Below are 13869 nucleotides of genomic sequence, written 5' to 3' on the forward strand. Positions count from 1 at the left end.
AAAAGTTAGTATTACCGTACGGTAGATCTGTACAAAAATAAATTAGCAGCATTTAAGCGATAAATCTTGATGAATATGCTCGACGTTCGAGGAAATTTACTTTCCTCGCGTTCTGTTTCTAATCCTCCCACAAACGCGCTCGAGCAACGCTCTTCGTTCAATTCAACTTGTTTTTCTTCGAACCGCGCGTCCCTCTACGGCCCCTAATTGCACATTTAACAGTTTGTTCAGTTTCGTTAACCATGTATGCGTTTACATTTTTTTTACGTACGTGTACATACATATATATATATACATATATATCGTATATATTCTAAGGTTTTCTATAAAAATGAAGTTTCGTCGCCTGACGGACCCAACGACCGTACGATCCCGCGAATACGCAAAGTGCTTGACGAAAGTTAAACGTGTCACAAATGCAATTACTTTTAAATTAGAAATTTTGCATCGTATGGATTCTAGTTGCACGGATTACACGATTTCTCGCTTTTCACGAATCGTACGGTCAATGTTACCCTAAAATCTCCTATAAAAAATAACAGAATAAGCTTCGCTATGTTATGTAAATGTACGGTAGCAGTACGACCTTACGTCACAATCAAATACGGCAACAATTGATCGGTCCTAGTCACTAAACATAAAATATAATCCACAGTCGCTCTTCGTTGATATTTAAACATCAAAAAACTTTCCTACATTTGCTGCTTTATATTTTGACAAATTATCGAAGTCAATGTAAAAAATAAAAAATCAACAAGTATAAAATGTACTGTGATATTCGAATATTAACGAGGAGTATTTCGATGTTTAGCAGCTTGTGCAAAAATGGGATCTCGTTTGGAGATGGAAATTATAGTAATTAACTCTCAACATCGGATCGACTAGCAATTTTACACTCCATAAGAATTCATACTTAGAACGAAATGAACGAAAAAAGATAAAAAGTCGAAACTAATTAGCATCGAGCGTAACGAGCAAGTTAATAGAACGTTCGATGCCTCGTTTTCTTTAACGATATTGAAACTCTACGACTATGCTACTTTTTTTGGCTCGGATAACCGAGACTACGGACGTTAAATATTGTACAAATTTCGCGACAACTATCCGGTGGCATGTAATTTGGGTATTCGAGAGTGTTAGTTCTGTGATTTAATTGAGAATACCATCGATGGTACCGTTCTCCAGGCGTTTAAAATCCCCGTGTATTCAATGGCACTTGCGCTGTAAAGCTTACAACGGTTTACGTATATGGTACACAAGTACGTAATGCCTTTAAAACTTTGTACGTTGTTCAATTTCATACTGTTAGAAATCAAATATCTTTGGCTTCGAAGCGTCTTATATCTCTCATTTTTCTTTCCTCCGCTCGAAAATATATCATCTCTTGAAGCTCAATGAAAATATTCTTGCGAAGATAATACACGGTGCTCCTTTCTTGCATTAATATATCTTTGTTGGTGTTTTCGTACTTACACATTTCCGAACCTCTTTCCTCTTTTTTTTTTTTTTTAGATGCGGTATACATGCATAGACATCTTTTTAAATCGTCTTGGTCAGTCTCTATATGTACATGTTAAGAACGTATGATATTTTGTGGATATTTCTTATTTAAGACACAACAGTACTCCGATCTGCGGTGCAGGGAAGAGGTTTTTAATCGTTTAAAGTTTTACGAGGGAATCGACAATCCCTAAGGTAGCACTTGAAAAATTATAATTATCTTCCCTGGTGGATTTCACTGGTTTGTTAAATAAAAGCGGAATCTGTCAGCGTCAATATTCGTGAATCGATATCGAATAAAATTATGGTACAACTAAATACAACTAGTTTCGTTCTCTTTATATGGTGCAAAAGCGAAACTATACTCGAGACGATTAAATTAAAACGCATAAATATTGCACGCTTCTAAATTACTACTAGGTTCATTTCTCCGCACAGTTCGATACGTTGCTCTATTAAAAGTGATAATAAAACCCGTCAGTAAGTGATACTAATAGAACAATTTCTGTACCCGCTAAGATGCTAGAACTTAAGAAATTTAAAAAGAAGAAGAGAATGAAAGGACGGTCGTAAAAAGCAAAGTACAAAACGTATCCAGGGTTTAAAGAACACCTTTTTTACAGGCATTGATATTACCCTTGCTTCTATAACTATTCAAGACTAGACCTAGAATTGGCTATTACAATACTGTAACCCTATCTTCGTTTTATTTTCTGTTATCTCCTAGTATAATAATCTATTAGAATATATTCAATTAATGAATAACAACTGCTCTTTAAACTCTATTAACAATAAGAATAATTCTTTTCACTCTCTTCGTAGGCCAATACGTATTAGATATGCAGCTATAAAATAAAGTGCAAAATAGTCTTATCTTCTTTTTCCTTACTTTTACGGGCTTCGATAACAGTCTTCAAACTCAAACATGCGTGTCTGTTTCGTTTAACTATTATCGCAATATATCCTCTCGATTGATATATCAAAAGAGACATTTTCTTTTTTAATACAGAACTATTCGCGATTAAAAGAAATGCGAATCACGAATGCTTAATAGTTGTCGCGTGTAACAACCGATTAGAAATGCATCGAGAATAATAAACGGAACATTTCGAGAAACTCGTTTCATCTAGCTCCTATGGATTTCGATAGCAATGCAATTTATCTCGTGCATTTAATTATGACACGACCGAATCAAACGAATCTATCGAAATATTCATTTAGTATTCAATTATTGCCGATCATTATGGTAACAGTTACGAAATACTTTAATGCAACGATACCCGTTCTTCGAAGGCTTTAGATTTTCTATTTGCGCCTCGGCGGCATCTCCTAACAATGGAACGTGATGAGAAACATACCGATCGCGCACGAACTGGAATATACATATATTATTAGGCTGTCTACGAGAAGCGACGTAGAGCGTAGATGGCTCTGTGAAAAAGGCACGAGATAACAAACTAGCTAAACAGCCCTCGTAACAATTTTTGAGTACCTCGTTAATTCGTAAAAGAAAATGCTGAGAAACTGTTTGCAAAGTTTACTGTTCTCAATAGCTACGATGAGAGATGGAAATAGATTTCCACTGTCGAAATTTATTAACTGTATCATAGTTGAGCGAACAGTGATGCCTGCGACTCCGTAATCTTATTAATTTGATGCTTTCTTGTTACCTGTATTTATTTATCCGCGTAATCACGCTTCGTCTGCTAAACCAAATTTCAATCGCCGACTCCTCGTTTGGAAAAATCTTATCGAAAGATTAGAGGCAGAGGCATTACTTTCGTTCTTCGTTGATCGTGAACCTAACGTTCTCTGACCACTGGAAATACGATTGTTCTCCCTATCGAATGTACTATGATTACAACGGTCAACCTACACAGGATATGTAACCTTGAATTTGTCAAGAAAATTTACAGGTAGAAAAGGAAGATACATGATTCACGACGATCTCTCGAGCCAAATTGTGTGCAGCAAACAAAACGGAACAAAAGCCACCACGTGTATCCCACAAATATATTCTATCTCTGTAACCTGTGATGCGACGATTTAGCAACTGCAATCAAATCAATGGACGTAGGAATCTTTTCGTTTCGTCTGTTTTTATCGGCGCGTTAAATGTATCCGTGATTTCGCGTTTGTCTGTCTCTAGGATTCCCAAAACGGCATTCGACACAGCTTGTCTATGTGTACCGGGCTCGATGCTCTGGTAGCTGGAGCGGTTCTACTACGAGGTACAAAACTCCTTAAGGGTATTTTGCTAAGTCCCTGATTATGATTCACGTCCAAGGTTGAATACCGCCTAAGGGCCCTGCCGAGGCGTTCGCTTGGCACGTAATCGACCACTTCTAAGCTATGACATTTCAAATTGGGTTTAATATCCTTCGAGTCCGTCTGCTTTAAGCTAAAGTTCGCGGAGTGTCGTTTAGTCCTATCTAGCGTGCATTTGGTGTGCACGAGCTTCGGCTTATCCTTGTCCAACACCAACGAGTTTCGTTTTATCTTCTCGTCCATCGATCTTTCTTGATTGACAAACCCGAACCTCGACCTAACCAGAGACCCGAGGTACATCGACGAATCCTTCGTATCCAGTTGTTGATCATCTTTCCCCAGTCTTAACCCGTCTTCGTAGTCGATCGAGGTCCTGAGATCCTTCGGCTGGTTAATTCCGTTCGTTCTACGTTTCATGTCATCCTCGTACTCGATCGACGAGTTTCTCTTAGGCTTTCCCTTATCGAAACTCGCAGAATGCCGCTTAGTCCTATCCAGCGCGCACTTTGACTGCAAAATCTTCGGCTTGTCCTTATCCAATATTAGTGAGTTCCGTTTTATCTTCTCCTCTATCGATCGCTCCTGATTTACACCAAACCCGAATCTCGACCTCATCATTGGTCCGATGTACACCGTGTCCTTTTTGCCCAACTGTTGACTCTCCTTCACCAATCTCAAGTCATCTTCGCAGTCCATCGATGTCCTTCCGTTGTTCGATTGATCAGCACCATTGGTTCTCCGTTTCATGCAATCTTCGTACTCGACGGACGAATTCCTCTTGGGTTTCCCTTTGTCAAAGTTCATGCCAACGCTACGCGAACGGTCAAAATTGAACGAACCCCTTCTCTTTGCGAAGACTGAATCCTGCAGATGCGGTATCTTGGACATGCTTTGCGAAGAAAATTGCGCAGGTATCCGGATACCGGCGTCCACGAGGAACTCGTCGTCCGACAGCATCACCGGTATCTCCGGCATCGAGCTACAGGGCCAACAAGAGTTATAGTGAGCCGCTTTGGTCAGTGCTCTAAGCATAGCCAGATTAGGAGCACTGGAAAACGTTCTCGCAGTGGCAGTGTCCTTGCTAGCGATGTTAGTGGAGAATTCACGCGCATAGTCTCGGGTTAGTAGGGAATTTTGCTGCGACTTTCGTCGATTTTCTCTCATGAACGCCAGGAAAACGGATGTAGCGTAGTCGGACGGGGGACAAGAATGGACATTGTTCTCCTCCTCGTAGTTGCACTCGCACGAATCCGGCCATACTATCAACGGCAACGAGGCCAATTTCGAGCGATTTTGTTGCATCTTTTGCATCAGAAAATCGTGACATGGTCCACTCTCAAAGTTAGCATGGGTCGTACTAGCATTCGAGTTAGTATGACCTAGTCTTTCCCAAGGATGTGTTAGTTGAATTCTGTTAGACGTAAAGCGTGCAGAACTTGACATTAGACTTTTACTGAAAATGTTAGCAAACTAATAAAACAGTTACGTTTAACTCTACTTTCCGTCAAGACCCAAAATCGTTAGACATGCTTCGATCGAATGTCACGGTTACGTTTTCGATAGATTCTAAATTCGTAATAATCTTGTATAATTAATATCGCTAAACTAATACGTTAGTATTATGCTGGAATGCAGTAAAATGAATTCAAACTTTGCGTACCTTCCTCTTGTTCCTTCGCTCGAGTGACGAGGAGATCCAGTACCTTCTGTAACACGTCACGCGCATTTGATGATTGTTTCTTTTTCTTCGAGCTGTTAACAATTTTAATACCTTTTATACTTACCCTTTGATGACGTCGGCGGTCTGGAAATGATAAAACATATTAAATTAATCGATGATGCAAATTAACAATGTTCGGATCTAAAGATTACAATTAGAATAAAGACACGACTTACATTGTTTTCCCTGGATTATCCGGTGTTCGTCGCCATGCACCTACAACCGTAATATTTTAATCGCGATATAGTTGTTTGTCGAAGTACGCAGTGGTTCGAGACGCCGTCACGCCGGCGGTAATGCGTAAATGAAAAAACCACGTACTTCGAGGGGCAACTGTATATTATTATGATTGATATACTATAAAGTACCCTTTTTCATTGCAGTTCCTCCGGACGAAGATTTTCCAGGCGTCAGTCCTGATAATCTTTTCTCTTCTTCTAATTTCCTAGTATCCTCAATATCTTGCTTCGTGTGTTTACTCGCTGGCTGCGATAAGATATATCTTAATAAGAAAAATACTTTGCGGCATAAAACTTACGTGTGCTTAGCATCACTTACAGTTTGGCCATCGTATTTAAGTTTCATCTCGTTCAATTTCCGCACAACAGTTGCTAACACAGCAATTACGTCTCTATCCTTTTCGCTGTTCATTAAATGTCCTATAGTCGTCTCTAACGCCGTTAATAATTTTTTATCCGTCGGTATCCATAACAGGCTTTTCAATTGAGGCAACAAGGAAACTACTTTAATTCTAATGTTAGCTACAGGATCTTCAGCCATGTTCAATAAAACGTTGAAAAAGTGTTCCTTGAAATATACGGAAGAGAAAATTTCTAAGGCCTCTACCATCATACGAACAAACATCATTCTCACGTAACAGTCAGGACTATTAGCCAACTCTGTGTATAACCTGCTTCGAAGTTCTACCCTTTGAGTAGGTTTCATGTTATAACGTAAAAGAAAAAGGTATAACGTTCCCGCGGCAAGACGTACAGGTATTGGCCTCTAAAATTTATAAACAAAATTATTGTTTTATATTCTCCGAGCGTATTAAGCATAACGATATTATTTTTTAAACTTACAGCATGTAATATTCTGAAAAAAACCATTGGCACAAAATTTGAATATATAAAATCACTTGGAAAGTATTTAACTATTATTTCGAGCTGTGAATGCATTAATACCGCTAGCCTCCAATTACGTGTAGATGATATTTCTACTTCACATATTATTAATGCTCTGCCAATTTCCATTAGAGTAGAATCCTGCATTCGACAAATAGCGTTATGCGAATTAACTGAATGCATTGAACAACATGCAACGTGAAAAAGAGCTACAAACCATCCTATCTACTCCGATAGTTTGACTTTCAGCTAAACAATCAAGCAGTAATCCTATGTGAGGAACTAAACCTTGTAGAACTTCTTTCGAATCATCCTTTAATAATTTTATTAGGTCTAATTTTATTCGACCGCTCTTTGGACCCAATATCTTAGCCACCTACGCGTACAATTTCCGTATAAATGTAAAATTATATAATATTTCGTGTCGATGCGTAGAAAAGAATAATAATAACTGCTTACTTCATGAATTCCACTTGCTACAGTTCTTCTAACCATGTAATAGTGATCGTTCACTAACGCGTTAAATGTAAGAAGTAATGCGTCCGTGTCGTCCGACGAATTTGATACAAAAAGAAACATTGCGGGTAGATTAAAAGCGCAACACCTTCTGCATTCCATATATTTCTCATCTTCGGCTGGATTACTAGTCATCTAAAGTGACAGGCAATACGCAGAAAGAATGTAACTTAGGCCCTACGATTTTCGCTTGAATTCTTTTCGTATACATATACTCACAAACAGAAGGTGAGGTTTGGACTCTTTTTTCATCGAGACAATACCCATTTGCGCAAGTTGTTGAAAATATTTTAAAAACCATGCTTTTTCCGTGGGTAATAAGCATTCTAAAATATTTAATAGATATCATTTTTTTGAAAGTACGAGAATAAAAGTCCAAAATGAAAGAGGATCCTACTTTCCAAACCAAGTACGAGTTTTCCAAACTCCTGGGCAATAATGCATATCACATTATCGTCCGATTTCATTGCATTTTCACATAATTTTTTAACAAGTGGCACTATGGTAGTTTTTATTGTATCTGTAAAGACGATAGCAACAAATTTTATCTCGATTTTAATTATATTCATTGAAATTTGCAATATACGTCGCTACTAGAAACTTGGAATGCTTAATGAATAATGCACAACTAGTCATCAAGCATACCTTCTTGAAGATGAGGTAGCAAGTACACTATTGTCTGTACAGAGGTGCATCTTACATTGCTTTCTTCGTCGCTTGCTAATTCTACGAGAGACGGTAACAAAGCAGGTTTTACAGACTCAGCACCAAGGCCTTCAGCAACAAAACGTAGCTGCAAGCAGATACTAGCTCGTACTTCGCTATTTACATCCTGACAGAGGGAATGTACCGTTGGTAGAACTTCCTTCTGTATCCTGACAAAAATTTTAATACGTATACTTATTTAATGACTCTAACGAGAAACAAAACTATCTTCAGTACTTCCCGCGCGTGTAATTTTTCGTTCGAAAACTGGTACCCCCAACGAGTAAAGTTGTCAATCATCATGGAAAGACAAAACATACTCACATAGCAGAATCGAATCTTGTACAAATTTTTCCTAGTAACCTGCTGCACGTTACCCTGGAGTAGATAGGTTGTGATAATTGTCCTTTCATTATAGTCAATGGAAGAATCTGTACGATTTTATTTCTATTATTGTTAAATCGATATTGCAATCTTATTAGACTTAAATAATATTTCAGTTTTGTTAGATAATTATATATCATTGAAGCTGTGTCAAATAAATAGCAACCATTTGCAATAAATGAATTTTGACAGAGTACTTGATGCTTAGTCTAGCACGGAGTAATAAAATAAATTAATTTCATTACTAATTTACTACAAGTTCAATATAATGTAATCGCACGTACACTACAGAAACAATACATTTGCTCTAAATAGTAATGTTTCCTAGATACCAATTTCTAAAATTGTCTATACGAACCTGCAATCTTATGACTTCTACCGGCAGTAACTCTATCACATCCAGTAAGGTCTCCAGCCATGCATCACAAACGACTTTAAATGTATATATACAGTTAAATTATGTAGAGTAACATCAAATGCATGAAACTGTCGATACGGGTTGAGCTAGCAACTCTATTATACAAGCGGATAGAATTAGTTTACCTGGATCACGACTGTCAAGCGAATTTAATATACTTTGGAGGAATGTTTGACTGAAGACATTATGGCTGACAAGTTTCTGCTCTAATATTGTTTTGAACGTAGATGAGGCTGCAAGGTGAAACTCGGTAGATGCAGTAGGCAACGATTGCTGCATTTTTGGTACCACACGAGACATACATGATTGCGTGTCTGTAGCTAAGAGACTCGGTAAATTGTGTATAACACTGAGTTTCTGATAATCATCCCCTTTCCTGGAATAATTATAGACGCGTTTGAATAGTAAAAAACAGGAAACAGCAATTGTGCTAATAAAAACATCTTACTAGAGAAAGAAAAACGGAAAATCGAAAGTAATTTACAGTTGTAATTATTTGTAAATTTTATTCCATTCAAGTAACAAATAAACGGTTTCGTTTGTTCAGTGTAAAAATGTGGTATCGTTAACTTTATAGAAACATCGTCATCACATTCGCGGTATTTTTCTTAAATGTATGCAAACTTCAAGGACAAGAATCTTTACATAATGTATCCTTTTGGAGCGCGTGTCAGTATAGTTTGCATGAGTGCAATGTTTACATGCAAACGCACAGTCGCATCATTTCGAATTTGGTGTATTTTAAAGATTCAACAAGAGTGCTATTATTAAGATTTTTATCAGAAAAAAGAACAACGAAGGCACAACCAACAATGCTGTCAAATTATCCGATAACCTAAACCTCGAAATTGTATAATCTGTAAGTAGGATCCGACAGAACATTGTTTGCGAGTTACTCGTACGTAGAGTGTCATTTCTTACGAGTGACTGTCTTTAAAGGACTATAATTAGCGACGGTTAGACGACAGGACAGTACACTCCTTGAACGACGCCGCGTTATTTTTAGTAATAGTGTATAGGTTTGTACGAAAGAGAAATAGCAGAGAAAGAAAAGAAATACAGCCTGATCGCGAACACGCGTTTGTCTAACTAAAAAACTATAAACTGCTACTGTCCAATTTTACTCACAGGTCTAGTACGCTCTCGTACGGAGCTTTATCTTCCTCTTGCAACATTTTTCACGCGCATTTTATTTAACGATAACACTGATTAGCGTAGCGACGACCGATTGATTCCCGTACGTGGTCGACGATACACGCGTACGCACTCTCCTGACGCATTTGACGCAAGAAAAACAACACGACGGAACGTGGATGACAACTAAACTGGGCTCCAACTCTAAGGTATCGATTATATCTGACTTGTCGTACGAGACGGCGAGCATACCCGAACTGCATCGGAATTGTCCGAGCACGGCCTACGTGCGTTCCTCGATGGAGCATACGTAACACAGTGTCGCGCGTAATACAATAGCGTGATGCGTTGATCAGGAGTCGATGTTGTGTAATCAACGAACCTATGGAGTCACCTAGCGATTTTCGCGCAATGATGCATATCGGTTCTGGGAGTGTCGTTTACATAATTCCAAGAAAAAAATACCGCGTATAAATGGAACTTTATTGTTCGTTTGTCGTGTAATCTTGCTACAAATTTCGAAAGATGATTCGACCGCGATCGAGATGCCTCCCCATCATCGATGCACGAACTTGCAGTACAGTTATGTATAATGTACAAATTTTGTTTTCTCTTCTTATTTATGATATAATAAACGTTGCTCGTGTAGAAACGAGTCATGTAAGACTGAAATTGCAAGCATCAACGTTGTTCGGAGCTGTTATTCCCACGTAATACAGTGCACCTATTGTACACGCAACAATAAGAAAGATTTTCATTTCTATAACCGTTATTTAGCTTCGTATAAAATTAATTGATCACGCGACAGTCTTGATACGATAAGCGCGCGAGGATTACGTAGTTTAATTCAATGCTTTGTACGGTGAATTGTCGAGGCAGTGTGCGCGAAATTGCTATTATTACAAAGCCCCAAGGATACTACGGCTTTACGAAGATCACGCAACCCGCGAATAACTCGTAACAACGAAGTCTCGGAGTGAGTAAACTGTTTTGTCGATATTGGTACGAACGAACAATAAACGATTCGTTACGTGCACACCCGTTCACTTACGATAAAAGATGAATCGCTCTGTCCATGGGCCGTTTTTCCAAATTAGGATCCAGACTGTGCTTTTTCAGTTGCTCTTCATTCTAGGAATGCACGTATAGGTTATGAATGGATCAATTATTTCCAACGATTCAAATTGTTGTAATACGTACTCTTATATCTGGTATAGGTTTATCCAATTGGAGGCTAGCAAACTCCTCGTAGTTCATAGTCGGTTCGTGTTGCATTTTACAATGATCGGTCTTGTAACACTATTTATTTGAAACAATTTACCGAAACGGGAAACGCTTGTTCGAGTGGTATTCAAGCGAAAGTAACGAGAGAAAAAAAAAACACGACTATTCGATCATTTTCAAAGAATGCCATTTGATATTTCGTGAATGGCCATAGTACAATACAAGAAATGAACGACTCGAGAACACAGACAACTGTATAAAATACGAAATATATTTAACTTTTCATAGTATGTCGTATAATTTAGATAAAGTATACATACCTTACAGGCGTTGCATAGAGCGTGTATCGTGTAATACAATTAGCGATATAAAAGATTACAAGTTTTACAAATAAGTATATTTACAAAGAACGAAAAATGTTTGGATGTGATTAAAATGCTTCCGACAACTTCTGGTGTATATCTTATTGCCTTAAGATAATCGCGCTTGCAAATGCAGTACGAAGCACTCTACGATTTGCACGATCTAAATTTTTAAAAAGAAAAGGATGAAACGAAGAGTGATAATTACAATTTTCTCTTACACGCACACACATACGCACGCACACACACAAAGAAAAAGAGAGAGAGAGAGAAAAGAGTTATACATTGTCATGTTTATTCCCCGGGTAAATCAATTTCGGGTAAGAAAAAGATTAAAAAGAGCGAATAAGACGCGAATGTACATATATTGCAAAAGAAAACCCGATGAAACGCGACACGGTAATAAGTCGGTGCTGTTTCGTTGGTTCAAAACGAGTACACGAACAATCTAGAACTCACGAAACATTTTGAAGATGTGTGTATCGGCTACATGAACGTATTTAAAGATGATCGCAAAAACGACGAATGGAAAACGAGTATCTCCTCTCTCGATGCTGCGATAAAATTTATATTTCATTTTAGCGGCGTTCGTTCCACGAATCTAAGAGTTTTCTAAGAGTTTAAAGGGCAGCATTCGTTCGAACGATTCGTGGAAACTCTGTTTATCCTTTCAACAACGACACACGGTTTTGATACGTTGCGTGTACACACACGTGTATATATATTTTTTACAACTATTCTGATTCGCGTAAAAAAAAAAAAAAAGAATTACGAATAATATCATCTCGACGCAAGTCTTGTCCGCTACAGTCTATACTTACTAATATAACATTTTTATAACGAACGTCTAATTAAAAAGAAACCTTACGGTTAAGGCTCGTGGAAGCACCCTGAATCACTGCGTAACACAGTAGTATATCGCTAAGAATCGTCAAGAATCGATAGCGCACGGTTATGACTTTGTTTCGGCGTAATGCGTAACGCCTTTGCGTACGATCTCTCCATCCACCGTACCAATTTTGTTAGATTGACGTTCGATGGACGAAACAACCCTTCTCTGTTCGTTCTATGACAACGTTAATTAGATCGCCTACCGTCTCGAAATATCGTGCGTGCGTTCCAGTTTGGACTAGTTTCTGTCATAACGAGATCACGTTTACACCGAGTAACGCGTATATCCGTGGTCTCGGCCAGCGACTTCCGGCACTTTGATTCTGTCGAAGTGCGCGCAAACGGGCAGCGTCTCTGGCTCTCCTCGTCTCAAACGTAGCTCTCGTCGTCGACGACGGATCTCCCGTAACCCAAATGTCTCGCGGTAACCGAGGCACGCGGTTGAGGCGGCGGCCGATAAGGCGGCGGCGGCGGAAGCGACCTCGACCTTCCGGCCACTTTGTGCCTATCCTCCAGATTCATGTGCACCGGCGGCAGATGCCTCAGTCTCGGCGGTAACGGCGGTGGCGTGTCCGGCCACGTTCTCTCCTCCTCCTCATCCTCGTCGCCGTACAAATCGATCGCCTCGGCTTGCTTGAACGAGTACAGATCGTTTCTTTCTCTCGACTCGTATATCTCGCTCCTTCTCTCCCTGTTTCCATAGATGTTGCTCTCGGATTCGTATCTCTCGGTACGCGTGCTCTCTTTGTTCTCGTATATCTCGCTCTTCACCTTCTTGAACTCGTAGAGATCGCTGCTCGAATGGTAGCTACCGTTTTGCGAAACGGGCGAGTCTCGATTAACGTACAGTTCCGACTTTACCTTCTTGAACTCGTTGAATCGATCCTTCTTAAACTCGTATCTATCGCCGGACAACGACGCGTCCTCGGACAAATCCTGCTCCGAATTGTGGACCGAGACTCGCTCCGTGCAGATCTCCTGTTGCGACGATCTTTCGTACTCTGATCTGAGGTCGTGCGATATATCCAACTGCGACGTTCTGTAAATGTCCTTGCAATTCTCCACGTTCTCCTTCATCGAATCTTGCCGAAGATACTCCCTGCCATATATGTCCTTCTCGTCGAACCTCTCCTTACGGTGGTGGTCGTGCTCGTCGAGTTTCGTTCGCGGTGTTCTCTTTAACTGAGCTCTCAGCCAGTCCTGTCTTTGAAAATTCGGATTCGGATAACCGATGCTGCTCTTCTCCTCTCTAAAACCGCCGTGTTCCATGCCGCTCGAGTGATGATTGTTCGCGGTATAGCCGTTTATTCTATCCTCCCATCCACCGTATACGCGAATGTACGATTTGTTGCTGGACTTGTCCTCCTTGCCGAGAGACTTATCGAAACTCGACGACGAGGCGTTCACGGCAGAATCCTCGGATCCCACCGGCGATTCTGGAATGAACAGTTGACAATCTGATAGGGTTAACCCAGAGTCTCTCGAGAGAGACATGTGATCTTTTCGCGGTGGTTCCGTCAGGTCCAGGCTGTCCAGGGAAAGCCCACCTGCTGCAACGAAAGATGTATCTCAGTGGACCGTTAAAACACTCTATAGAATGAACTTATTACCGATTCGAACTAA

General features: G+C 39.6%; 2 protein-coding genes across 13 annotated transcripts in view; both read right to left on the reverse strand.

Moving 5' to 3' along the window:
- Positions 1 to 286: 286 nt before the first annotated feature.
- On the reverse strand, positions 287 to 10799 carry LOC143344777 (serine/threonine-protein phosphatase 4 regulatory subunit 4). Of its 7 annotated transcripts, none has more exons than XM_076771169.1 (16): positions 9764 to 10799; positions 8761 to 9011; positions 8576 to 8626; positions 8158 to 8264; positions 7774 to 7921; positions 7526 to 7648; positions 7348 to 7454; positions 7072 to 7263; positions 6830 to 6988; positions 6571 to 6753; positions 6047 to 6493; positions 5857 to 5974; positions 5665 to 5704; positions 5553 to 5572; positions 5429 to 5474; positions 287 to 5179 (listed from the first exon to the last, which is right to left on the reverse strand). In XM_076771169.1, exons 1-16 carry the CDS (start codon positions 9808 to 9810, stop codon positions 3646 to 3648), a joined length of 3573 nt encoding a protein of 1190 aa, XP_076627284.1. In that variant the 5' UTR covers positions 9811 to 10799; the 3' UTR covers positions 287 to 3645. The 7 variants fall into 7 exon arrangements, with proteins under 7 accessions (XP_076627284.1, XP_076627283.1, XP_076627288.1 ...); XM_076771168.1 differs by having other exon boundaries at positions 7774 to 8003; positions 8576 to 8649; XM_076771173.1 differs by lacking the exon at positions 9764 to 10799 and having other exon boundaries at positions 8576 to 8649; positions 8761 to 8902.
- Positions 10800 to 11076: 277 nt separating this feature from the next.
- Positions 11077 to 13869, reverse strand: part of LOC143344778 (uncharacterized) — a 125927-nt gene continuing 123134 nt past the window's right edge. For 4 of the 6 annotated variants that reach the window (XM_076771178.1, XM_076771176.1, XM_076771179.1 and 1 more), the window contains one exon: positions 11078 to 13796. In XM_076771178.1, coding sequence (XP_076627293.1) covers positions 12616 to 13796 — 1181 coding nt within the window. In that variant the 3' untranslated portion in view covers positions 11078 to 12615. Of the gene's footprint in view, positions 13797 to 13869 lie in introns of all 6 variants that reach the window. The other 2 variants (XR_013080141.1, XM_076771177.1) reach the window with 2 other exon arrangements.

Source organism: Colletes latitarsis, chromosome 8 (genome assembly GCF_051014445.1).
Source record: "Colletes latitarsis isolate SP2378_abdomen chromosome 8, iyColLati1, whole genome shotgun sequence".
Classification (NCBI taxonomy): Eukaryota; Metazoa; Arthropoda; class Insecta; order Hymenoptera; family Colletidae; genus Colletes; species Colletes latitarsis.